General features: G+C 45.4%; 2 protein-coding genes across 2 annotated transcripts in view; one reads left to right on the forward strand and one right to left on the reverse strand.

Annotated features, from left to right (window-relative positions):
* Nucleotides 1-7,397, forward strand: part of RAD51 (RAD51 recombinase) — a 36,545-nt gene extending 29,148 nt beyond the window's left edge. Inside the window, exons 7-10 of the mRNA XM_039232788.1 lie at nt 4,946-5,059; nt 5,714-5,843; nt 6,046-6,167; nt 6,607-7,397. Of these exons, the coding sequence (XP_039088719.1) occupies nt 4,946-5,059; nt 5,714-5,843; nt 6,046-6,167; nt 6,607-6,730 (490 nt within the window). The 3' untranslated portion in view covers nt 6,731-7,397. The remainder of the gene's footprint in view (nt 1-4,945; nt 5,060-5,713; nt 5,844-6,045; nt 6,168-6,606) is intronic.
* Nucleotides 7,398-8,003: 606 nt separating this feature from the next.
* Nucleotides 8,004-26,072, reverse strand: RMDN3 (regulator of microtubule dynamics 3). Its single transcript, XM_039232787.1, has 13 exons — nt 25,678-26,072; nt 25,092-25,304; nt 22,636-22,828; nt 22,060-22,203; nt 16,286-16,571; nt 15,409-15,511; nt 11,684-11,744; nt 9,972-10,047; nt 9,738-9,815; nt 9,398-9,496; nt 9,136-9,189; nt 8,928-9,008; nt 8,004-8,675 (listed from the first exon to the last, which is right to left on the reverse strand). The coding sequence occupies exons 2-13, from the start codon at nt 25,276-25,278 to the stop codon at nt 8,622-8,624; spliced, it is 1,416 nt and encodes a 471-aa protein (XP_039088718.1). The 5' UTR covers nt 25,279-25,304; nt 25,678-26,072; the 3' UTR covers nt 8,004-8,621.
* Nucleotides 26,073-26,845: the final 773 nt, after the last annotated feature.

Here is a 26,845-nt window from a genome sequence, read left to right on the forward strand (position 1 = left end):
GTCAGGAAAAAAAGAATCAATCCCTTGCAACCTGATCTTTGTTTTTTTCCTTTTTTTTTTTTTTAATGTTTAATTTTGAGAGTGAGAGCGTAAGTAGGGGAGGGACAGAGAGAGTGCGACAGAGAATCCAGTTTGACAGCAGCAAGCCCAGCGTGGGGCTCAAACTCACTAATGGCAAGATCATGACCTAGCCTAAGTCAGACACTCAACCAACTGAGCCACCCAGGTGCCTCTGATCTTAATTTTGCAAAGATGAGTATACTAAACTGTATCTTCCCTCCCAAAGTTATTTTTGTTCTTGTACAGAAATCACACTTTTAACTTTTTTTTTTTTTTTTTTTTTTTTTTTTTTGACAGACAGGGGAGGGGCAGAGAGAGAAAGAGATACAGATGAAGCAAGGCTCCAGGCTCCGAGCTGTCAGCAGAGAGCCCGACGCGGGGCTTGAACTCACAAGCCATGAGATCATGCATGACCTGAGCCGAAGTCGGACACTTAACCGACTGAGCCACCCAGGCACCCCCACACTTTTAAGTATACTGTTTTGGTAGCTGAGTTTGAGTTAGAATTTTGCCAAGTAACATAAATGAGTGTTCAGATAGGATAGATGAGATAGTAGAATGTTGGCTCTGAGGACAGGGCTTTAATTTGATCACTCACTGTCTACCTAAGCCATAGAAAAGGGCATTTGGCATTTATTAATGAATGACTTAGTATTTATTAGGGCTATGTTTATGGCTGTTGGTCAACTAAAGGAAAAAAATTTTATTGTATTTAATTTTTTTTAATTTTTTTACATTTATTTATTTTTGAGAGACAGAATAAGACAGAGTGTGAGCGGGAGAGGGGCAGAGAGAGAGAGAAGGAGACACAGAATCCTGAAACAGGCTCCAGGCTCTGAGCAAGCATTCAGCACAGAGCCTGATGCGGGGCTTGAACAGCGAGATCATGACCTTAGCTAAAGTCAGATGCTTAACTGACTGAGCCACTCAGGCCATCCCTATTGTATATTTTTTATTTAATTTTTTTAAATTTCTGAGAGAGAGAGAAAGAGGCAGCATGAGCAGGGGAGGGTAGAGAGAGGGAGACACAGAATCTGAAGACAGGCTCCAGGCTCTGAGCAAGCATTCAGCACAGAGCCTGATGCGGGGCTTGAACAGCGAGATCATGACCTTAGCTAAAGTCAGATGCTTAACTGACTGAGCCACTCAGGCCATCCCTATTGTATATTTTTTATTTAATTTTTTTAAATTTCTGAGAGAGAGAGAAAGAGGCAGCATGAGCAGGGGAGGGTAGAGAGAGGGAGACACAGAATCTGAAGACAGGCTCCAGGCTCTGAGCTAGCTGTCAGCACAGAGCCTGACGCAGGGCTCGAACCCACAAACTCTGAGATCATGACCTGAGCCGAAGTTGGACACTTAACTGACTGAGCCACCCAGGCGCCCCACTATTGTATATTTTTTAAAGATTTTATTTTTAATCTCTATACCCAACATGGGACTCAGACCCACAACCATGAGATCAAGAGTTGCAAACAAGGAAAATGTTTAAATAGAAATTTTATCACTCCTACCTATCAAGAAATCTTCTTGTGATTAAATTTCTGTTTATGTATATTGCATTTATATTACAGTACTGAGAAAGTAACAGCGCCTCCTTTAGTACCTAATTTCCCTTCACAACAGAACAACCCTCATTAGCTTTTATTGAAGAATACTGACCCATATCCAGGTTACTAGAGCTCAGGGCTTCTTCAGAACATAGTCCTCAGTATAGCTGTGTTAGCATCACCTGGGAACTTGTTCACAGTATAAATTCTCTGACTCCAGTCCACATTCTGCTGAATCAAAAGCTGTTAGAGAATTAAAATAGGGTCCAGAAATGTTTTAACAAGCTCTCCAGGTGATATCGATGCTTGCTAAAGTTTAAAAGTCATGGCCATAATTGCTAGCTACAGTGTCATCACCTTTTTTTTGAAAGTTTTTAAATACTCTGAAAGAATGGCAGAACTCCCTTGAAGCAGTATAGCTATTTTTCATACTTACATGTTAAGAATCACCTGAGGTATTTGTTAAATACACAAATTACCACACCTGTTCCCCCCTCCAAGTTGTGATTAAGTCTTAGGTAGGCCCACCTTTTTAATAGGTGTTCCAGGTTATTCTTTGAGGAAGTTCTAGAAACACTTTGAGAGTTGATACTTATTTCCAGCCAACTCTTTCCACATTGTGGGAATTGAAAATTCCATGTGCTGCTTCAGGAATGTAAGTACAGAGATCCCTATAGTGTTTCTTGTGAATGCTGCTGACAGGCCAGGTCAACTTCTTCTGGTGAGGCATCCATATTCTTATAGCAAAAGACAATTTCCTTTCCTGATAGATATTTTTGTTTTGAGCAAATCTAGACTTGTGTAGTGCAGTAAGTACTTGGGCCTCTTGCACCTTTTTTCTTACAGCCATGATTTAAATATGGAAATTTTAATCTTCTTATTCCCAGTTTAATTGATCAGGATTCCAAGGTAAAACTTTATCCTTATTGCATCTCATTATCTTCATGCTCAGACTTGATAATTCGTTGTCATCAATCCAATTAATGCCAAAACTAAACATGTACTTGTTTAGTACAAAGAATAGCAGGTGAAGTGCCCATGAAAGTATAAAGATGATGTGGAAAATTCAGTTGGTTAGAATGAGATCTCCTGATACTGAGATTCACCTCATTGCAGTCCTCTATCCAAATGCTATATTATTCCTTTGTTTTTCTATTCTTTTGGGGAGGAAAAGTCAGAGAAAAACTATTAAGCTTAATCTCAGAATAGGTTTAATGCGGTGTATGCTTTTGTAAAGATAAGAGTCTACACATAGACTGTTTCTGTAAAAGACTGATAAAATAATAAACATAGAAACTTATGGTTCTCAAAGAATTACAGTGCCTTGATTTGTTTAAACAAATTCTCTTTTAAACTATGACATAGGGGAGTTGGTGTTGTATTTTTGAACTGTAATGATTTTAGGTCACATTAATATGAAAATACTTGGGTAAGGTGATATTCTTTTTGTTTGCATTGTGGATAAAAGTTTTATTCAGTAATATTTATTCAGAATTTATTAGGTATAAAAATGTGCTAGAAAAGAGAGGTCTAGTTTTTTTCCCTGAAGAAATTTGTAGTCTAGTAAAAGAATGGTAGGATGGCTCAAAAATGCCATAGAAAGTCCTAAACGACATTTTCTGAAAGTGCAGAAGAGGGAGAATCACATCTATTTGAGAGGTGCAGGGGGAAGCTTTGTAAAAATGCAAGCATTTAGTGGTATCTTGGTAGATGGATAAAATAAAAGCATCTGTGAAGAAATGGGGTGCCATTATGGCATATTTAATGAAAATAAAAATTGTCTTATACCACTTTGAGCATTCGAGTCTTAAGGTAGCAGTTATAGAGGTGTAAGGAAAAAAAGATTATTCTAAGAAAACAGAAGATATCTTTTTTTTTTTTTTTTAATTTTTTTAATGTTTTTTTATTTATTTCCGGGAGAGAGAGACAGCGTGAGCAGGGGAGGGTCAGAGAGAGAGGGAGTCACAGACTGAAACAGGCTCCAGGCTCTGAGCCGGCAGTCAGCACAGAGCCCGACGCGGGGCTCGAACCCACGAACTGCGAGATCATGACCTAAACGAAAGTCGGACGCTTAACCGACTAAGCCACCCAGGCGCCCCAGAAGATATCCTATTTGACTTTTTTGAAAATTTTTTATTTATTTTGAGAAAGTCCGAAAAAGAGGCCTCTTATTTGCTAAAAGGAAGGGAGCCTGGGTTGCTTAGCCGGTTGTGTCTGACTCTTGGTTTTAGCTCAGGTCATGATTTCATGGTTGTAGAATCACGCCCCAAGTTCAGCGCTGAGCTGTTAGCAAGGAGCCTGGTTTGGATTCTTTCTCTCTCCTACTCTCTGTCCCTCCCCCACTCTCGTGTGCTCTCTCTCAAAATGCAAAGGAGAAAATCATTATTGAAGTATAAGATGAATTAAGGTATCACTTATTTAACCATACTGGATATATGTCATATAATCTATCTTAGGTGTAACTGGTTACTAGCAAGAAAAGAGAAGAAATGAAATACAGGGGCACCTGGGTGACTCAGTTAAGTGTCAGACTCTTGATTTAGGCTCAGGTCATGCTCTTACAGTTTGTGATAGAGCCCCGAGTTGGGCTTCATGCTGACAGTATAGAATCTGCTTAGGATTCTCTCCTCCTCCTTTCTCTCTGCCTCCCCTGCTTGCTTGCTCTCTCAAAATAAATGAACTTTTTTTAAAAAGTGAAAACCTTTATTTTAAAAAAGGAAACACACTTGTTTCTCTTGAACTTGAGTCTTCTTGGAAAGTTTTATTCCTGGGGCGCCTGGGTGGCTTAGTCGGTTGAGTGTCCGACTTCGTCTCAGGTCATGATCTCACAGTTCATGGGTTCGAGCCGCGCATTGGGCTCTGAATCCTTCTGAATTCAGCTCAGAGCCTGGAGACTGCTTCGGATTCTGTGTCTCCCTCTCTCTCTGTCCCTCCCCCATTCATGCTGTGTTTCTCTCTGTCTCAATAATAAATGAACATTTAAAAAAATTTTTTAAAAAGAAAGTTTTATTCCTGTATAATAGGCTATATGAATTTGATTTGAGTGATTACTTTTTCAGTTCCAATTCTGTTACGTTGCTTTGGTTTTTCTAGGAGAACATTTGGAACGTTGTATTTGGAAATTTCTTGCTTTGGCTCAGGAGTCTTCAAAGACTAAATTTGATTTATCCTGAAGTACTGCCCAGCAGATCTACTCCTTCTGCGTCTAATAGAAAGGGAATTAATATTCTTTAGCCATAACACTTCTTGCCTGATCATCCAAGTAATTTGTTAGAAATTAATTTCCAGTCTGCCTGGGTTTTGTGTGCAGTCTAAAAATGTTCTCTATTCTCTTCTAGATATGGTCTCTCTGGCAGTGATGTCCTGGATAATGTAGCATATGCTCGCGGGTTCAACACAGACCACCAGACCCAGCTCCTTTATCAAGCATCAGCCATGATGGTAGAATCTAGGTATGTGCTCAGTAGAAGACATGGAATATGTTCTCAGAGCCCTTACCCTGAATTTTATGTAGGCTTGTTGGCAAAATTGATAGTAACTTGAATTAGAAAATGGAAGATGTAAGTTTTAGTTCTACATTCTTGCACTGTGGGTTCAGGTCTTGTCTCAAAAAAAAAAAAAAAAAAAAAGGCAGCCATTGGGCACCTGGCTGGCTCAGAGAAGCATGCAACTCTTGATCTCAGGGTCATGAGTTTGAACCCCACATGGAGTGTCATTACTTTAAAAAAAAGATTGGGGCACCTGGGTGTTGCAGCCAGTTAAGCATCCGACTTTTGATCTCGGCTCAGGTCATGTTCTCCCAGTTTGTGAGTTCAAGCCCCGCATTGGGCTCTCCACTGATGTTGCAGAGCCTGCTTGGGATTCTGTCTCTACTTCTAACCCTCTCTGGCCCGTGCTCTCTTTCTCAAAATAAACTTCAAAATTAAGTCATAGTCCACTTGAACTTACTGAAAATTTTATATAGTCCTTCAGACATGAATACTGTACCAATATTTTAATAAAACATTTATGAGTAACTATGAATATGAAAGTTTAGGGTAGTAAGGAAGGGAGCAGAATCTGACACAGGCTAGAAACAGGTTTCATAGAGTCGTTGTTCCCTATAGGTATGCACTGCTAATTGTAGACAGTGCCACTGCCCTCTACAGAACTGACTATTCGGGTCGAGGGGAGCTCTCAGCCAGGCAGATGCACTTGGCCAGGTTTCTGCGGATGCTTCTGCGACTTGCTGATGAGGTGAGTTGTGGGATAGGGACCAATAATGCCTAATTTTCAGGGCCCTTGCTGGGAGGTCAGAATATCAGTGCCTGGTGTCATGAGGATAACAGGTAGGAAGAGATACATGTATTAATCATTCTTACTTTTTGGGGAAAGGGGTGGCAGCAGTAGTTCTTTGACTATATAGCCACAAAAAATGACATTTATCCTTTCCCGTCAGTTTGGTGTAGCAGTGGTGATCACCAACCAGGTGGTAGCCCAAGTGGATGGAGCAGCCATGTTTGCTGCAGATCCTAAAAAACCTATTGGAGGAAACATCATTGCTCATGCCTCAACAACCAGGTAAAGTGATGGGATAAGTGATTTTGTCTTGGAATGTCGTATTAACTGAAGTAGACATGAAGATATAATATTTCCATTAAACCCTTTAAAGCTTTTGTTGTATTAGACACAGGAGTCCTTGCTAAACTTAGTTGTCACGCCGTGGTTAGAACAGATCTTTGCTTTTAGTTTACAAAGGAATTAAAAGCCCCCAAATGTGGAAGAATGAATATCAAAGATAGGCCTTTTCCTGGTTAGTAAAAAAAGTTATTTCAAAATGGAAAATCCACTAAGCTGGAAGCAGGATAGAAGTTGATTCCTCTAGGTTGGAAATGTCCCTAAGGAATACAGAAAGATCCACAAACTCCTAGGAAGTATATATGTCTGGAAAAAATTCATATCTACCATAAATAGGAAAAAGATTTTTAAATTATAACTTTGGTTTGTTTCTTTGGGTCAGACTGTATCTGAGAAAAGGAAGAGGGGAAACCAGAATCTGCAAAATCTACGACTCTCCCTGTCTTCCTGAAGCTGAAGCTATGTTTGCCATCAATGCAGATGGAGTGGGGGATGCCAAAGACTGAATCACTGGGGTTTTTCCTGTGATAAAGCTAAGTCCTACAGCATGGAGTGGACTGCTCCCTGGGAGTTCTTCACAGGCCTCTTCCTGTTGTGACTGCCAGGAAAAGGCTTCCGGAAAAACAGCTATTATATCAGCTTTTCTGATGGTGTAAACAGGAGACAGATCAGTAATCACAAACTGATCTGAAATGTTTATTCTGTCTGGAGTTTACTAATCTCTATGTGAACTATTTTGGGGCAAGTAAGGAATACCTTTGACATTGTGCCTTAGGATTGACTTGGGACTAATAGCTGTCTCTTGGACAATCTTTAGTTCCCTTGGAGACAAAAGCTGGGGGGACTGGATGGACTCTTCTCTCACTATCTGAATAATGTTGAAATGCCTGGGTAGCAAAGGAAGTGGGTCTCCTCACAGGTTTTTTTGGCATGTCAGTAAAACTCTGTCAGAAGTAGGTTTTTAAGTTAGTTTGCCTAAATTATATAACAATTGTTTTATTTAAGGGCTACTGAGCAGGCCTACTGGGCCACCAGCCCTTCAATATCTATCTATGTGCTTGTTTTTTTAACTGCTAAGAGTAACTCAAGGTAATTCTGGAATCTTAAACATTTCAGAAGCTCTTTAAGTAGATTTAGTATGGGGCTACTAATAAAGTAGTTATTTGTGCTATTTATAGGAGTTATTCTGTGTAAGTTGATATTTCAAGAGAGGGCCTTTAAAATATTGAGATAATTGAGCTTACTACCTTTCAATGTAATAGACATTATTACAAGATGAATATCCAGTGACTTTCCTGTGGCCTTTGTAATAAGTCTTATGTTACAGAGTCCTGTTACTTGTCCAGACTCTTCAGGATGGATTTTAACCACCTCTTCAAATTTCAGAGGGCCTCTCAGCTAGTACTTGTTTAAAGAATGGAGTATCTTTCAGGTGTTCTCTTTCCTTTCTAGACTACAAAACAAACCTGGGATGGTATAGGAAGCCAGAGTGACAGCTTCTGGAATGGAAGTAAAAGCATTTCAATCCTTTAGTGCTGTAAATTTGTCTCAATTATCCTTGTAGGTGGGATTTATCAGGTGAGGTGAGGCTTTGTCCTGTTGGCCATAGGAGTCACCTAGTTGGAATAGACCTTGGCAGGCCTCTTTTACATGTAACTAAAATTTCACTGAAAAGAGCTTAAACTATTAGGTGCTATTTTTCTACTTGTCTGCAATTGCTTCTGTAATAGGAAATAGTTATGGAAATATCAAGCAAGAAAGGAGTTGATAGCAACCATAGAAAGGGGAATACAGTGACTTCTAATCAAATTTGGTTTATTTCAGGTTGTACCAAAATATATTCCAGGCAACTCCTCACATCATTTCACAGTCTCGTAAGTCTTATGCACTGGTGCCCTTCCAAAAGCTGCCAGGATTCTGGAAGTCCAGCAGTCCAGCCCCTCAGCCCAGGAATACAGACAGAATTCACATGATACAGGAGAAGAGGGCAATGTCCTTGGGCTGCCAGGACCATAGACCAGGTATGGTCTTAGGACTATATACTTTGGTGTTGAGTATTAATCAGTAGAAAAGATTAGTGAGTACAGTTCTGTGTTTTGTTCCTATAGCTCTTTGAAGTTAATCCACCACAGGCTGAAGGCAGCCTTCAGTGCCAGTCTTGGTTTTTCAAGAATTCACTTAAGAGGACTACAGAAATTCCCAGGCCTCAAATCCTTCCCCAATTTCAGATTAGATAAGGGATTAGAATAAATTAAACAGTGGACAACAGGAAAGAAATTGGGGATTGGTTATAAATACCAGTCAGGCTCGGAAGTTAGGACCCTCACTTAATCTTAGATTCCTGATCTAATAAGGGCAGTTTTCCTCAATTCATTCATGAAGGTCATTGAAATGTGATTATTCTCTTAAAATTACTTCCAATTCTTCCAAGTCCTTCTGGAAAGCTGAATCCTAAGGAAACAAGAGGGGGGGGGGAGGGAAACTAGACCAGAACTCAAAAGTCTAAGCCAACATTTTCCAAACCACTGATACCGGAGAAGGGTCCCCGAGTTAGTCTTTTACCTTCTTTTGCAAGACAGCCTACAAGATCTGCCTCCCCCCTAGCTGAGATATATATATAAAAGAGCCTACATGGAAAATTTTCTAGGGAAAATTCTTTCCTGAAAACAGGTCACATGATTCAATAGCTCTTCAAAGTATTACCTCATTGGTGACATCTGGCAACTCCAAAGCTAACTTCATCCACTGTCTAGCTTCAGAATTTTTTCCTAGTTCCCTGTAGCACTGAAAAGATACAACAGTGAAAACCTGGGAGAAATACCACCAGGAGACTAGACTTTCAGGACTTCCCACAAATCTCAACATCAACATGCATATTTTCATCTATGTTGAAAAAGGCAAGTGATTTTACCTTGGAAATATATACCCTCCCTGCTTTGGAAAATCCTGGCTGTAGTTCTTCAGCCTAGAATAGGGAGAAAGGCCTTTCAGTAAAGGGATTACCATGTTCAAGTCAGGCTAAGGTTTATTAAATAGAGCTTTCCAGTCTCCAATCTGAAGACTGACTGATCCAGTGGTCCAGGGAAATCTATTTTTATAAGCTGTCCAAGTGGTTCTGATTTTCCATTAGAAAATTGCTCCCTACCAATAATCTGTCCTTTCATTCCCAATACCTTTAAGAAGCTCTGGAGGGCATCCTGCACAGTGGCACTGAGAGGGCTTTCGAACAAGGCTGTAGCAGTTTTTTTCTCGAGCCAGCTCAGGTGAGAAACCTGCCACCAAAAGAGCAAGGTGTGAATAAAAAGTTTTAAATATCTTTAAGAACATCGAATATGGTATACTTAAAACATGGTCAGATAGGGCTGGGTCCAATCACCCATAACACAGTCATTCACAGGAAATGGCTCTTGAGCCATACCAGGCTACAGCCCATGCTTGCAGGTTTTCACTGCAAGGATATCAGTGTCACAGGACCCTTAGGGCCTTGATATCAGGCCCCAGAATTTAGCTCACCTGGTAGCACCACCTGCCAAGAAGGAAGTGAGCCATAGGGTTTTCTGGCTGGAGAGCAATGGCTTTGTCCACATGCTCCTGAGAGGGGAAATGAAGTACAAACTACCATCAGAGTTAACTAAGGCAAGGAGAGCAAGTCATAGACACTGCAGGTGCACCCTTTGCAAGGAGCTAGGACAGAGCAGGGGTCTGGAATAGAGCAGTACAAGGAAAGGAAGAGAAGCCTTTCCTCACCTTGAAGCTAAAGCCACTCTGGATACGCCTCTGGATGCTCTCATGCTCAGCCAGCTGACCACAAAGCACTGCATACCTATGGGGGAAAGCGGCAGCAAGCTCAAGGACAAGGAATGGGCTTCTCATCAACTGCCCTCTACCCCCTCAAGTAGAGCCAAAAATAGCATTTCTGTATGTATAAATCTCTTTTCATAGATCGGTGGTCCCAATTCACATTCTTTAACAAACAATGGTAGGCTCACAATTCTCCAAAGTATGCTAGGTACAAAAAAGTGAGGTCCACCATAGGAAACTTCTCATACTTAACATTTATTAGCCAATGTCTCAGGACAAATCTCTACCAGTTTCCCCATATGATGAGTATAGCAGGGTGTGGGGGGGGGGGGGTCAAAATGTAAGAGACCTAACTATACTGCTGCTTATCTCCTGATCAGACACTAAAAGAAGGTCTCATTAGCTTTAGAAGTATATAGGTATGTCCTTGGGAAGCTTTACTTGGGGGCATATGGGGATGGGATACTATAGGAAATTCTAATGTTGGTTTGGGAACCAGCAGAAGCTGATAAAGGCTTCAGATTTATGTCCTCTCCATATCCTCCCACCCACGGAGGGAACAAAGCCAGGCAGCTTCCCATCCTCAAAAACAAATATCTTCCTACCCTATCTTCCCAGCATTGTTTCTAGAAACAATTGACATTAAATAAGTGACTAGAGACCCAAGTTGCCTTTTCATTTATTCACTTAAATGTCTGGGGGCATCTGTATCTGATGCTTCCAGAGGCTCATTTCCGTATTTCCTCCAAACAGCTGTTGCCCAAGAATAAAGTTTAAGACTATTTTCTTTCCTTGGGAGTCCAGAGGCCCCAAGGAAGAACACAGGAAGTGGCACCAATGCCCAGATCCCTGAAAGGAGCTCTTGCAGAGACCATCTGAGGACAGAACTATGGAAAGCAAAGGGGAGGTGGGAAGGGAATTTTCACTAAAAACTCTTGAGGTACTGGAACCAGGCCCTAGGACACAAGTTCCACAGGTTGGACTTGACCCGTGGAAGTTGGCAGAACCTTCCCTCACACAACACAAACGGCTGTTTTTGTAAGCTAATAAACTAACTCATGCAAGCCACGCAGAGAAGCCAAAGTCCACCAGCAGCCAGGGACTGCAGCTAGGGGAAGGAAGAGCTTGAGGACAGACTACAACCGTGCTAGCTTCCCTGCAGAGCCGAGAACCCACAAATGTTGTAGCTGGGATGACTCTTAAAGAGCTATGTGTTTCTCCTCTTTTTATTTCTACTCCATAGCAAAGTAACTAGGTATTATTTTGGATCCATCTGTTATCTAATGTCATGGTTAGATAGGGCCATGAACTGTAACGTGAAGCATTTCTGGAGCTCTTTATTCTCCTTTATCAGAATAAAACTGATAGGGTGTCAGAAGTACCACAGAAAATAAACAGCGCATATCTTATAAAATAAAAAAAAAAAAAAGCTATGTGTTTCTCTAAGCCTCATCAACAACAATTCCTCCTATTCCCCCTGCCTCACTCCCAAGGCACCTTCCAAAGAAAACCTCTTGGTCCCTGGTTTGGGGGAGGCCCAAAGGCCAAAGCTCCCTCTCCTGTCTCTGGCAAACACCTTTGTGGTCAGGGCAGAAAAATGGCTCTCTTCCACTCTAACTCATGCTGACTCTTCCCGTGACCCCGTAGCTTGTTATTACCACTGGTGACATTCAGCATTCTCATCCCCCTTCTCCAGGGCAGCCTCTGCTTCTTCTTTTCCTGTAGGACAAAGGTGAACGAGAGTTGACAAGGGCTCCCATGCACACTTCCACAGCAGGGGCTCGGGCAACAGTGACTGCTCTAGCTCTTACTAATCCCTACACCAACTGGACTTGTTTGAAATAATTTTTTTTTAAATTTTTTTTAAATGTTTTTCATTTCTTTCTAGGAGAGAGAGAGGCAGCGTGAGCAGGGGAGGGTCAGAGAGAGAGGGAGTGACAGACTCTGAAACAGGCTCCAGGCTCCGAGCTGGCAGTCAGCACAGATCCCGACGCGGGGCTCGAACCCACGAACTGTGAGATCATGACCTAAGCGAAAGTCGGACACGTAACCGACTAAGCCAGCCAGGCGCCCCTACACAAAATTGATTTTATATCAACCATTCAATTTTGATTAAAATTCTCAGGCTTTAGGACTGCATCGTTGTTATCAGCTCTTCTTGCCAGGAATCTGTCAATATCTGAAAAGTCTGAGATTTTACTGAGCCATCAAACTNCAGGCTCCAGGCTCCGAGCTGGCAGTCAGCACAGAGCCCGACGCGGGGCTTGAACCCACGAACCGCGAGATCATGACCTAAGCGAAAGTCGGACGCTTAACCGACTAAGCCACCCAGGCGCCCCATTGTTTGAAATAATTTTGAATTTGAATAGAATAAAAAGCTACAAATAGCTTTTTGGGGATAATTTCTGCTTCACCTCGCTGTCCCTGTCATCAGCTGCCCAGCTACCTTCTTTTTATGATGTGCTCAAACCATTTTAAATATAAAACAACCCAAGGACAAACTGTCCCCAGCAGACCTTATCCTGGAGGGTAGTGGACAGGCTTTAAGGTGTCCATGTATTCCTCTGGCGTTGTATAAAAGTTTAGCTACATGTGCATTTTATTGAGGAGAGGGCCTACAGCTTTGATCGAATTCTCTAATGGATCTGTGGTCCAAGAACATTAAACACACAGCTCTAGGTCAGAACTCCTCACCAGAGTCAAATGGACCAATGTATGACTAGAGATGACATTCACTTAGTTTTCCAGGCACTAAGACTGCTAAAGAAATCAAGGCCTAAACACATGAAGGCTCTTGACAAGGATCTCCTAGGTTAACAAGAAGCCTGGAGCCCTCTAGCTAAAGAACATCATGCCTATGACTGGAGAAAAGAACACACTACAAAATGTGACTTCTTTGATTAGTGGAGAGGGCTTCAAAGGAAACATGGAGAAAACAGAACAAAAGTAATGGGTTGAGGTGATAGTCTGGCTGATATTAAATGTTGCTTCATTCTGAAATTATAATGTTGCATGTGCAACAAATACATTTTTAAGATAACTGATGAGAAATACTGCCCCCCCCCCCCATAACCTTCCTTCCACCCCTTTTTAAGACCATTCTTTGAGAGAGAGCTTGCACAAGCGGGAGAGGGGCAGAGAGAATCCCAAGCAGTCTTTACACCTCCAGCGCAGAACCCAACACAGGGCTTGACTGCACAAACCCGGAGTTCATGACCTGAGCAGAAATCAAGGGTTGGACACCTAACGGACTGAGCCACCAAGACACCCCATAACTTCCCCTTTCTAAACAATGACCAAATGTGGCCCTATCAGTGGAGGACATGGCTATTAGTGGATTTTTCCCTTCCCGCTTCAAAGCACTCTCTTAATAGAAAAATAAGAGCTGAGTGTTCCTTCCTACCAAGCTAGACACAAAGGTGAAAAGATGTCACCTAAGGTCCCACGGAATGGCTGCCTCTTGGTGGTCCAACTTAGAGATAGAACAAAATGAAGAACTTTAGACCCATCAAGGAAGGTCCATAAAAAGCAAGATCCTAGAAGCAGGGCCTCCACAGATGCTCCATCTGCCCTCCAGCAGGAGTAGGCTTGTACAGAATTGCTAATAAGCTCTGCAGACCAGACCAGGTCACTGGCTATGGTTGCTCTAACCACCACCCTACCTCCACCTTCAGGTTTCATCCTGGCTACTGGTACTAGTAAGAGATGATCAATGATCAAAAAGAAAGGGAAGGTTCTTATTGATACCATGAGTCTGAATATCAGCCCAAAAGCTAGTAAGACTCCTCCCCTGAAAACTTAAAAGCAGGGGGGAACTTAAAACTTCAAGAGGAGGGAAAGCAGAACTTTTGAGAAAAAGCAAGTATTAATTAAGCACTTTCTGTTGAAACTTGGAGATTTTTCTTAAGATCTGTATCAATAAACATTCAACTCAACTTTCTATATTGACAGAATTCTACAAATGCTTAGGGCAATGACCTTGTGGTATGTCAGATTCTCCACTAACAAAGATGAAGTGTTTGTAAGTGAGGAAGGAGACATGTCCACTTTGGAAAGTTCAGCTGACTTTAGATAACTAACTGAAATAAGACTTAGAAGTCCAGTTCATAGCAGCACTCTCCACAATAGCTAAAACATGGAAAGAGCCTAAGTGTCCATCAACGGACGAATGGGTCAAGAAGATGTCATTTATCTATACCACGGAATACTACATGGCAATGAGAAACAATGAAATCTGGCCATGGGTAGCAACATGGATGGACCTTGAGAGTGTTACGCTGAGCGAAATAAGTCACGCAGAGAAGGACAAATATCATACGTTTGCACGTATAGGAGGATTAGGAGGAACTTGACGGAGGAACAAGCGGGAGAAGAAGGGCGGAAATGGTGGGGGAAAGGGAGGGAGGCAAACCATGAGAGACTCTTGAATGCTGACAAAAACTGAGGACTGATGGATGTGGGGGGGGGATGGGCACGGAGGAGGGCACTTGTGGGGATGAGAACTGGGTGTTATATGGAAACCAATTTGACAATAAACTATTTGTAAAAATAAATAAAATAAAATTTAAATTGAAAAAAACATTAAAAAAAAAAAAAAAGACTTAGAAGTCCACAATGGTCCCTGACTTGGGGTGTGTGGCTAGGCAGGATGCATCTTCCCCACAAACCCAGTCATTTTTCAAAGGCCCAGGATTCTCAATGATATGACAGGGAAGAGCCCTGAACTTGGCATAATTCAGATGCACCCTGCCCCCCAGGAAACACGCTTAGGCAACAGAGTTGCTAAGCAGATCCCAAAGACTCTTAAGCTAGAACACCTGCTCCACAGGCTCCATAACCAAATTCGTAAGCAATAGCAAAAAAACTCTTCAGGAGCGCCTGAGTGGCTCCATCAGTTAAGCATCTGACTTCAGCTCAGGTCATGATCTCACAGTTTGTGGGTTCGAGCCCCACATCGGGCTCCGTGCTGACAGCTCAGAGCCTGGAGCTGCTTCGGATTCTTTATCTCCCTCCCTCTCTGGCCCTCCCCTGCTCATGCTCTGTCTCTCTTTCTCTCAATAAAAACAAACCATAAAAAAAATTTTAAAAATCTCTTCAGATTAATAAAGTAGGCCTTGTCCTCTCTTATAGCTGGGGAGTGAGAACAAAGAATCATGCTAGTATGCTACAACTATTCCTAAAACATTTGCACCTGTATTAATCACCATGTGCAGAGAAACAGAAGGAAGCAGAAGACCTTGGGAACCAGTTTGTGCTGAGTGAAAGAGTGACCCACAACTGCGCCGACAGCCTACATCTTACCTCGGTGGTTCCCGAGCCCCAGATGGGCCGGCTATACCCCTAGAACCAGTCACCTTCCCACCAGCAACCTGTCAGCACTTACCATTTAGGGCATACGACTTCTTCTCGCTCACCTCCTCAGCGAGCTCACACATGTCACTGTAGGCCCGGGCCAGGCGCCAGAGAAAGTCCTGCCGACTTCCATACTGTGGACCAAACAGAGGGATAGATGAGGCCCCTCTTCCTCCAGCTGCAGAGAACTGGGGCTCTGGCCTTCTCCCCACACCCCAGGTTTGAGTTTCCAAGCTAGTGTGCTGCAAGCTGACACCAGGCCAGCCTTATGCACAGTGTTTCACCCCCACAGCCTCCCACCTGCACTCACCTGAGGGCACATTATCTCTAGCCAGTAGATTGCACAACCCTCAGAGTGAGGGCATTCTGGCCTAACACTGTGAGGAATAAAGGTCAACTGCAAGATGAAATGAAGCACAATGGGAGAGGAAGTCTTGCTAACACAATGAAAAAGTGAAAATGCCCAAGAAAAGGAAAAATTCTCACTGTGGGGCATTTGTACCTGGGTGAGCATAAATTCTAGCAGTGAGCCAGAGAAAAGAGCTGTGGTTGAGTGACCTACACACTTGTCACAGAAACTTCAAGTAGGGCAGGCAGCTTGGGCTCTGCCTCAGGGAAATAAAAGAGGAAAAAATATTCTGGTTCTTTCCACATCTCTACTGTAAGAGGTGGAGCTCTTTAGCAGATCTACAGGAGGCAGGGGACTGGGAAGGCAGCACACCTAGGCCTCTGGGGGCAGTGCATGGCCTACTTGAATAGGACGTGCAACCCTAGGGGGCATATGCAGGACGAGCCATCTCACCCTCCCCTTCCCTTCCTGTGTCACCCTGCAAGCTTAGAAACTACAGGGCCCTGCCTTCGTTCCCGGGGGTGAGGGTTAGTAAGGGCAGACGGAGCTGGAGCCTCACCGCCAGCTTGTTGTTGAGCAGCAGCTGGAAGCCCTCCCTCTTGCCCTGCTCGCTGCCCTGGTGTAGCTCATCGGCCTGCTGCAGGAGCGGCAGCATATCCTCCGGGCCAGGGGAGTCTTCGGCCTCCAGGGCTCTGGCCGCCGGGCCCGAAGCCACCTCCACCACCAGATCCAGAGAATCCTTTCTACCCATCTTCACAGTCTCACAGCTCACTTCATCTTCCCCGTCATCACTTTCCCTGTCAGAGTCCCGCTCGTAGTCAGACTCGGCGTTGGCTGTTGTATACCTGTGGCAGAGAAATGTAAGTGACAGAGCCCTAGGGCCTATCCCCCACCCACAAAGAAGGGCTTTTCATGGCACTGCTGTCCAAAGCACCAAGTAAAAACCATTTCTATCACTTAGGGGCAGAAATTGGTCCTTGAGAGAAAACTTCCCAGGGGGAACTATGGGCTGGCAAAATGATGCCTCCTGGAGGAAAGAATGACCATTAGGGGGACACTGTGGCAGCCAAGGGCTGATGTGAGAACCCCTTGCTGAGCTACCACCAGGTCAGGCAGATAATCAGAAAAGGCCTGGAAAAGAAGCTGCCTAGAAAGCAATGTACCAAAATAATGCTAGTAGGTCTTAGGGTAGAAGAATTAAAGATAATCTTTTTTGTATTTTTTAATATATATGACTGCTTTAGTGAGCATATATTCTTATAATTAAAAAAAAAAAACACACACACACACGATAAAAACCATAATGTAGGTGGAACTGATCTCCTGAGCTAGATCACTCACCAGTCTAAGTGTCTGTCAATCATCTTTGCTTTATTACCCAAAAGCACCCACCGGTAACAGTGAGGGTGGGTGCCAGCCTCTGAGGCCATGCGTGCAGCTCAAACATCTACATTTTCTTTTTCAATTCAAGGTGCACCTCTGTCCTAAGTCAGCAGCCAAACCTAAACCACAATAGGAGTGGCCCTTGGAAGCCTTAGGAACTTGCCAGAGGTGGGGAAAGGCCACTTTGCAGCAGAATCAGGAGAGAAGGAAGAAGTAAACAGAACCCCTTGGGAAGGGATCTCTGGGGCCACCATAAGAAGTGTCTCCTAGGAGCCCCCAGCCTTGATGCACTCACTGAAGAGGAAGCCAAGAGTAACTTGGAGCAGCTGATTGGGCTGTTCTCCCTAACCGCCAGCTGACTCAGACAAAAACTGACCAGGGGAGAAGGTACGACTTCAGGGGCTAGAACCAGACACCAGAGAAACCTCCAGATTTAAGTGAAGGCAAAGCAGGTTCTGTCAGAACCATAAGGTTCCTAAGCACAAGGAGGATCTTAGGGTCATTTAGGGATAAGCCTTCCTCCATCCCAGAAGGAAAGATAGGGACAGGATACCTATGGCTGAAGGAGAGATGAGAGGGACACCTACAAATAAGGACAGTACAAGATCGCTTAAGGTCGGGCTGAGAGCTGTAGGTCGGAAAGCCAACAGGGAGTGAGGCTCCATCCAGAAGGTACCAAGTGAGCAACCAGACCTAGGTCCCAATCCATGCTGCTTTATAGAGGAGCTTCCAGACTCCTCTAAGGAAGGGCCCCGGGAACGGCTACTACAAGAACTTGTAAGGTATTGAAACCCTTAACTTCACTTTGCTTACCAAATGTGACCCAAGTTCTTTCCCCTCTAGCAATTTGCAGTAAAAACTTTAGAAATTGAAAGGACAAGGAAAAGTAGCATTGGATTTACAAACCAACCTGGGTGGCGAAGAATACGATCACAAAGGCAGCCTAGAGAAACTCCCAACCAATTCTTACAGCTTGGACAATAACCTGCCCCAAATGAGAAAATCAAATCCGTCTACTAGTGCCTCTGCTCAGCCTATCCAGGCCCAAAGGCAAGATGGGTAAATGGGTTATCTGGGGTCAAAGACCTAGAGTCCCATGTCTCCTGTTGCTTGGGGAGAAAGAAGGGGAGACACCACTGCCTGCTGAACTCCCTCGAATTAGGAGTTCTAATGACGAGTATCCCAGGGAGGGACCCCTACTCTTACCCCTTTTAGAGAGACACCGGCATAGTCTATCCAGGGAGCTCACATGGCTGGGAAAAGGAGTGGTCAGAAAGGACTTTGCTGCCACCCACGGAGTGAGAGCTGGTGGGTCCACATGAGGCAGGGAGGCTCAGTGAGGCCCAATAGTGAGGAGGCCTTTTATTGCACCTCAGCCTCCCTTTAGGGAGCTCTGCTCTGCCTTACTGCCTTGCAGCCCGGCTGGCTGGCCTGCAGTGGGCAGGCAGACGCTATTGCTCAAGTACAGACAGCAACCCTGTGAGCTGCCGGGGCTTGCACAGCTACAGGGGCTGCGTCTCTACAGCCACACCATTTTCTTACACCTCTCAGAGCACCAATCCAGCCCTTGGAGAAATCCTCCAAGAGAGCTAGCGACAGAAACAGAGATGTCCCTTTTGCTTAACATGCCCTGAGGCTTTTGAGATCTACCAGGGACTGGCAGGGAGATTTGAAAAGGCTCTTTGGAGTGGTGCCCTTGGGTGGAACACACTGTTCCCACACAGGGCAGATGATCCATGGCCCCCTCGGAGCAAGGAAGCCAGAGCTACCCTACTCCACCCCTTGAGAAGAGCCCCCCAGTCAGTGATCAAGGACTTGGTTACACACATCCCCTTCTTCTGACAATTAAGTTTCTTTCTTTTGATACCTCCTAAGCCCCATGAGAGGGGCGGGGCTAAAGCATTCAAAGACAACCAGGCATGGGAGACAAACTGGTGAGGAAGATAAGACCAACATAAACGAGGTGATAAATGCCAAGGAGGGGTGGCAGTGGGGTTGCAGGCAATCCTTGGCTGGAATGCCTGGAAAGGCTTGCTGGAGGAGTGGTGTCTTAGGGGAAGCTGGGTTTTGACCGGGAGAAAACTAAAGCTGTGTTTGGTACAATGCTCAGGGAACAGGCTCACAGACCCACGTGGCGATTCTGCCTCTGCCACAATCAGTCGGTCCCCTGGGAGTTCAAAGTTGCTACTTTATTTGGTAGAAAAAGGGACTATAGCTTTCAAGGAAGTAGGGCATCAAAGATTCTTAGCCTTTCATCCCTCAAAGAAGCGCTCCTTCCCTGGTCCCACATGTTCAAAGCCATTCTAGAGTTTGTGGTCTCCTCCCCAGATCCCCCTCCTTAGCCTATACGGCACGGACCATGGCACAAAGAATTATCCACCACAGCCACTGCCCCAGATACAGCAAGCTACACCAGAGTGTTGCACCACGAGCCACCATCAGCTTCTACATGCCAGAGGAGCGGTCATGGGCTGAGCCTGCTGCAGCTGTAATTAAGAGAGCTGCCCTTCCTCTTGTCCCATCCCAGGTGGGAAGGGCCTGTGATGGGCCTGTCCTTCCCTTTACGGCCTTGGGAGCCCCAGTGAGCACTCCAAGCAGTGAAGCACTCACAGGCCTCCCTGATTAAACACTGGCTCTCACTATTCCCAGAAGTTTGTACAACTTTTTTAAATTTTTTTATTTTTGAGAGAGAGAGAAACAAAGCACGAGAGGGGGGAGGAGCAGAGAAAGAGGGAGACACAGAAACCGAAGGAGGCTCCAGGCTCTGAGGTCAGCACAAAGCCTGATGTGGGGCTCAAATTCACGGACCAGGAGATCATGACCTGAGCTGAAGTCCCGGGCCCTCAACCAACTGAGCCACCCAGGTGCCCTGTGTACAACTTCTTAAAATCATTAGGAGTCTTGAAATCTGCATCCTGATCTTGGGCAGAGCTGTGACCTCTCCTTCTATTCTACCCTCTTTCAAATGTCAAGTTTCCCCACCTCAAGTGACATGCTAAAAATGAGTTGCACAGAGATGCTCCTTCCATCTCAGGATCCACTTCATCCTCCTTTCTTTTCAGTCCGGATATGTCAAACATCATTTTTGCCCCGTCCTCTAACACAACCTTCTGGAACATCTCTCAGGCAAAAGTATTAGGTAAGTGGAAAGGGGCCACGTCCATGAGCCCTTGACAATACAGATAATAGGGATCGGATAACCCCGGCAACAGTGGTCAGAAACGGAGGACTAAAGCTTTTGTTGTGAGAGGTGCCCAAGCAATAATCAAAGCCAGCATAGATGCCAATGGCAGTAATATGGGAAAAGAGAGTAATATTATTCTTCATTTTCTTGGAAAATCAATGAGGAGAGACAGGAGGATATAATGGCCCAAACAAGCAAATAAGGCTGAAATTTTCTGAGTAAGGGGTACTGAACAGATGGGACAGCTACGCATAGGCCTTGCCCGGGCAGTGAGCTGCGGCAGCTCTTTACTCCATGGGAAGAACTCCCAAGGCCGCATGGAACAGGGCTTCCTGAAGAAGCCCTTCTACACCGTGACAACCAAGCCAGGCCTTAGATCACAGACCCTCCTACCCCTGCAGAGGAGCCCAGCTGAGCCTGCACTCAGGAGCTGTATAACCCAGGGCAAGGCATCAAACCTCACTAAGCCTCAGGTCTCCATGTGAGAGCCAGGAAGAGCAGCACCTACTTCAGAGGACCCTGTGAGGATTAGGTGAGGAAATGCCTCTAAAGTACTTCTCAAGCAGTCACAGAGGAAAAATAAACAGTAGTTAGTGTCATAAGGCGCTTCAGCTAAAGAGCACTGCTGCAAAGATCACCCTGAATCTTTATGCACGTTTATAGCTAAATTAGTCCTTCTGTCCCAACACAAGGCTGGGCTATTCTCTGTGCCACTCTTTTCCTTGAGGAGGAAGAAAGGTCAGCCTTGAAATCTCACAGAGGCCACCTTGATGACTGGAGCCACCAGCAGACAAGGGCAGAAGCTGCCAATGACAGCATCAGGCACCACAACAAAGATTTTCATTCAGACTCCATCCTTGAGACAAAAGTTTCAAATGGCACTAGTGGCTTAAAATCACAAGCCCTTAGCCTGACCGAGTCTGGAGGCTGCCCACCAGACTCCTGCCTGCTGCCCCATATCACAGGAAGGCCTCTGGTCACAACTGCTCGGGCCAGTCAGCTCCCACCTGTGAAGATGCCAAGGGAACATGAGCAAGCCTCCCGTGTGGGAGCTTCCAGTGCTTAGAGGGCTCTGTAAACCTGGCTCAGCCACTGAGTGACGGAAATAAGTCATAACACAATGCTTATAAAGTCCTTGTAATAGGGGCGCCTGGTTGGCTCAGTCAGTAGAGCGTGGAACTCTTGATCTCAGGGTCGGGAGTTCAAGCCCTACATTGGTCATGGAGCCTACTTAATTAAAAAAAAAATTATAAAGGCACCTGGGTGGCTCAGTCGGTTAAGCGTCCAACTCTTTATTTCAGCTCAGGTCATGATCTCACGGTTCATGAATTCAAGCCCCACGTTGGGCTCTACATTGGCAGCATGGAGCCTGCTTGATATTCTCTCTCCCTCTCTCTGCCCCTCCCCTGCTCTCAAAATAAATAAGCTTAAAAAAAATTTATAAAGCTCTGTGATAACACAGGAAAATACCCATCTAATGTTACAGGAAAAATGAAAATAAAAAATATATTACGGTAACTGTGTAAAAAACCTACTCGGGAAAACAGCAGATGCAAGCATTAAGCATTTTTAACATTCCATTTGCCTGGGTGACATAAGGTAGATGGCTTTTCTTGTTTAACCTATTCTGTATTCTATTCATTTTTACCTTTACCTTGTTCCAAAAATGATTCATAGCAGCTCAGTGTGAATTTTCTAGATAAACAATACTTTCATAAAATGTCACCCAGCTGAAGCCACAACTGCCTCTGGGAGAAACAACTCACCCGCCTTCACTCTCAGCATCTGTGAATGTGGCTCCCGAGGTGGCAGTGAAGTAGACAGAGCTGGAACCAGTAGAGTCACTCCTCTCTCGGGCAAAAGGGAATCTCCGCCGCCGAGCCACTCTCTGGCTCTCTTCCATGTGGGATCTGAAAAGTGGACTCCTGTAGAGAGGGTGCCACCAGGCCCCGGCCAGCCTGTTTTTCCCTTCCCCATGAGGGAAGCTCTTAACTATTGGTGCTCATGAAAGGACCAAGAATGGAAAGAATCCTGGGTCTCTACCCTCAGGAGAACAAGGAGGGCAGCTCCCTGGACCCAGTCCCCAGGGGCAGACCAAGTAAGTCAGAACAAAGCATTTCAGCTGCTCGACAGACCAGGAGGCCCAAAAGCAGCAAGGACCTTCTGGAAGGCAAGGTACCAAGCATACGGCTTCCCCAGCAATTATGCGAGAAGCTGCCAAACTGTCTTTTTCCTTAGGGACAGGCAGCAAAGGCCAGGCCACATCTCAGCTGAAAAAGCTATGGGGACTGGGGAAAGCCGAGGGGCGGGGGCGAGGCAGGACAGAGGGCAGCATCACTCACCGGACCTCCCCGACAATCTGCCCGGCAAGCCCCTGCAGGCTGCTCCTCAGCTCCTCCACCTCCCGCCGCAGGGCCGCCAGGCTGCTGAGCACAAAGTCCAGGCGGTCCAGCACCTCCTCCTGCCCTTCTCGTGGAAGGCTGGGCAGCACCGCGCCATCTCCAGCCTCACCGGGGACCGCCCACAAAGGCCTCACTGAAGGAATGACAGCAGATACAGACGCTCATGGGATAGAGTGAGGAAAAGATCTTGGACCTGGAATTCAAGAACACTCGCTTCTCACTGGAGCTCAATTTACAAAAACCCTTGAGGCTCAGGCAGTATATGTTCACAGGTAGGTCCCGGTAACAAGTCTCAAGTGACTATTCAAAGAAAAAAAAGATCTCAATCTCTAAACCAGAGCCCACTCTGCTCCAAGAACCTTCCACAGCATGGCAGGTAATGTAAAATGCTGGCAAGAGTTCAGCAGCCAGAAGGCAGGACACCTGCCCTGCAAAAGGAAAACAAAACTCCTTACGTGTCTATACAGTTCCCAAATACCAGGCAGTCAATACTCTCCACACAGCCAGACTAAACCTGAGCCCACCCAAATTCTGATCTTTCACTTTACAAACAATAGCAAGGACAATTCTGAGCGCCTCTTCATTTAATACCCTCAGAGAAGGGCAAAGAGAAAGTGACTAAGGGAAAAGGTGGACTGGGAAAAGCCCAGCCACACCCCATGGGGAAAGCACCATTACCAAGCCCTCAATTGAGCTCTGGTAAATTCTAACAGTAAATGCTAGTAACCTGGTAGCTGCCTAAGGCAATTGGGCTAGAAAATGTAAAAACAGGAAAGAAACTAGAAAGGCAGGACCCAAAGTCCAGGCAAGCATAAGCGTGATGAAGGAAATCTAGTGACAGTGTAGGCCCCAATTTCAATACACACCCAACAACGTTCAAGAGCATGACGGGCACCTGGGTGGCTCAGTCGATTAAGCGACCAACTTCAGCTCAGGTCATGATCTCGTGGTTTGTAGGTTTGACCCCCGCATTAGCCTCTGTGCTGACAGTCTGGAGCCTGTTTTGGATCTCGCTCTCTGCCCCTCCCCCACTTGTGTTCACACACACGCACTTTCTCACTCTCAAAAATAGATAAACGTTAAAAAAAAAAATTTTTTTTTAAGTGTAGAGCAAGAAAGATGGGGAGAGAGGGATGGACACTGGCTTGACAGGAAGAGCCATGTGACTCTTGATCTCAGGGTTGAGTCTGAGCCCCACCTCAGATGTAGAGATTACTGAAATAAAATTTTAAAAAAGAAAGATCTCTGGGAAAGCACTACTTTCTCCAAACAGCAAAAGAAAAACTACTGCTAAGAAGTTACAAACAAACCATAAGGAAAAAAGGAAAGACTAGCACACTCACAATACTAGGTTACCAGCAGCTAATAAGACACTGATCAACAGCTGTAATCTACATCCATAACTCTTGGGGCACCTGGGTGGCCCCGTCGGCTAAGTGTCTATGACTCTCAATTTCTGCTCAGGTCATGATCTCACGGTTCCTGAGTTCGAGCCCTGAATTGGGCTCTGCACTGATGGTGTGGAGCCTGCTTATAATTCTCTCTCTCCTTCTCTCTGCCCTTCAGCTCTCTCTCTCAATTAATAAAATTTAAATAAGTTGATACCTCTTTGAAGACTCTTCGAAAACTAACTTTTCCAATCCATCTGGCATTTGGTAATCAGAGAAAACACTCATTCCCATTAACATGGGGAGATGGGCCGAACGCTCCTCTATTACACACACGAGAGCGGCTTGAACCAGCCTTCGGTGCTTTGGTCGAATGACTTAAGGTCAAAGTTTTGCAAAACAAAAGCACTACCCGTTTCAGCTGTGGCTGGAAGCCAGCCACGTTCAGCTTCAATTGCAGTAAAGGCACTCCCAGTTCCATGCTGTGGAAGTCCACGGGACCAGGTGACCAGGCCCAATCCTGCCACTTAATTGCTCTGTGACAACCTCGGTAAAGTTACATAATCTTTTTGAATCCCAATTTTCTCCTAAGAGGGATAAAAAAAAAAACAACTTGAGTAGTCTCCAAGGTCCCTTCAAATTCTAATACATAATTTAATACATAAGCCTCAAGACCTTAATTTCCCTAAGATTAGTTTTCTCTTTTGCCTTCTTTTGGACTTTTTCTCTACTTATGAAACACTTCACCCAACACTAAACAAGTGCCTTTTATACACACATAGCACTCTTGTGGCCTGAACTAAGAGTGCAAGCTAAACAATTTCACAATATACTTTCCTGGGATTATAGGAAGAAGCAGAGAAGAGGAAGGCTGCTTTCCTTTCCAATAAACCTTGCAAAAAGGTAAAACTCTCAGGCACCACCCTCCGTTGTCCTGTTAAAGGCAGCCGTACCCTAGGCCCATCCGTCAGCCAGGACTGTGGCCTCAGGGGACCGGATCCTACCTACCTAGGCGTCCAGGTTCTGAGGGCCGTGTGTATTCCAGGGAGTTAGGTAAGCTCTGGCTGTGGCCGTGGCGCCGGGTCCGTTTCCACCGCTGGCTGTAAAGGGCACACAGGAATCCAAGGCCCGCGGCGGTGCCCAGCAACAGTCCCAACCCGGCCTGGGCGCCGCCCAAGACCCCCAGTCTAGACATGCTGCATCTGCAGCCCGCGTGAGCCACTGGAAGCAGGCGGGCGGGGGCAAGGGGGAGAGAGATTCGTGAGCGTGGTCCACGCACACCGAAGGCCGAACCCCTGGAGATCCCTCCTTGCCCAGAACCTGAGCTCCCGACTACCCTCACCGCAGTCTGGACCCTAAGGTTTCCGCCAGACTCCGGTGCCGGACTGTCGCGCCTCTCACCCAACCTGGATGCAGCCGCCTGTCCTACACACCCGCAGCCCTGATCTCAGAGTCCGGTTTCTGGGCCTCCAACGCCTCCCCCAGCCCCGCGACCCTGCAGACAACAAACCCGCCGCCCCGGCTGCAAACTCCGGGCCTCCCTCGAGCCCTCGGAAGGCACCCTGGCTGGCAGCAGACCAACTCAGACCCTTACCCGACCGCTCAAAAGCACAGCGGCAGCAGCCACGGCCTCGGCCTCACGCTGTCAATGGCCGTGACGTCATCAAGCGGCGCCAGCAGCCCCGCGCGCCTTTAGGAAGGGGCGGTGAGAAGACCGCTTGAGACTGAGGCTCCGCCTTTGCTTTTTCCAGGGGGCGGTGCCAGCGGGGAGCGGGAAAGGGGAACCGAGGAGAGAGCAGAGAGACTTCTGGGTCAGATACTCCAGCAGTACCATGTTCTGGCCAGATGAGGTTCCATTTGCCTCCAGTCACACCAGTGTTCCTGCTGTTCCCGCATGTCTTTCTCTTTGCGTCCATTGTTGCTTCTGCCTGACCCATCATTTATCTGGAAAACAGCATCCCCTTCCCACCTTTCCTGGACACTGTGTCATAACTCAGAATTTATTTGATTTTGGCTTAATTTGTTCATGCATTCTTAAAAATGTTTACTTTTTTCTTGCCAGAGGAGGGAGGGCAGGGAGAGCAGAGGAGCGAGGGCAGGGAGAGCAGAGGAGCAGAGAGAGCAAGAATCTGCACTGTCAGCACAGAGCCCCATGAAGGATTCGAACCCACGAACCAGGAGATCATGACCTGAGCCAAAATCAAGAATCCCAAGGTTAACCTACTGAGCCACCCAGGCTCCTCTGTTCATACATTTTTACTCGAAGCATTTACTATTAGGCAACAGCACCTTTGGCTGCTCAAATTAGACCAGATAAATTGTTGGCTACTCACAAGAGGTCCCTGAGTCACCAGGGCCAGCTTCTCCTGACTGACACTTAAAAACTCATATAATAGATGCCAACTCCAGCACCAAAAAAATGTTACACCTTGCATTGTCTGTCATACCTTAACACAAGGGTTATAAACTGTTTTTCCATTTCCAGAACGTAAATGACATTCATTCCTCTAATGATAACATTTTTTTAACATTTGGTGAGGCTAAAACTTGAGTTATCTCTAATTGCTTAAATTGGTTCAGATACCATTTCATTTTTTAAAAATCTGTATTCATCAGGATTTCTGTGCCCACTGTGAAAATCAATAAAGGGAAACCTCTACAGTAGACAGAGAATGCTAGAAGGGAAGGCTGGAAGGGTGACCATACCACTCAATGTCAATCACAGGCAGAATTGTCAATAACAGACGCATAACAGAAAAATA

Source organism: Hyaena hyaena, unplaced genomic scaffold, assembly GCF_003009895.1.
Source record: "Hyaena hyaena isolate Hyena2069 unplaced genomic scaffold, ASM300989v1 scaffold_70, whole genome shotgun sequence".
NCBI lineage: Eukaryota > Metazoa > Chordata > Mammalia > Carnivora > Hyaenidae > Hyaena > Hyaena hyaena.

Excerpts from the sequence above, each read along its gene's own strand:
- RMDN3 (XM_039232787.1), bottom strand. The coding sequence starts at position 25,278 with ATGTCTAGACTGGGGGTCTTGGGCGGCGCCCAGGCCGGGTTGGGACTG. Across the intron at positions 22,204-22,635 it reads CAGATTGTCGGGGAGGTCCG|ATCCCACATGGAAGAGAGCC; the intron begins GTGAGTGATGCT and ends TCCACTTTTCAG. Across the intron at positions 9,009-9,135 it reads GGAGGGTATATATTTCCAAG|TGCTACAGGGAACTAGGAAA; the intron begins GTAAAATCACTT and ends GTATCTTTTCAG.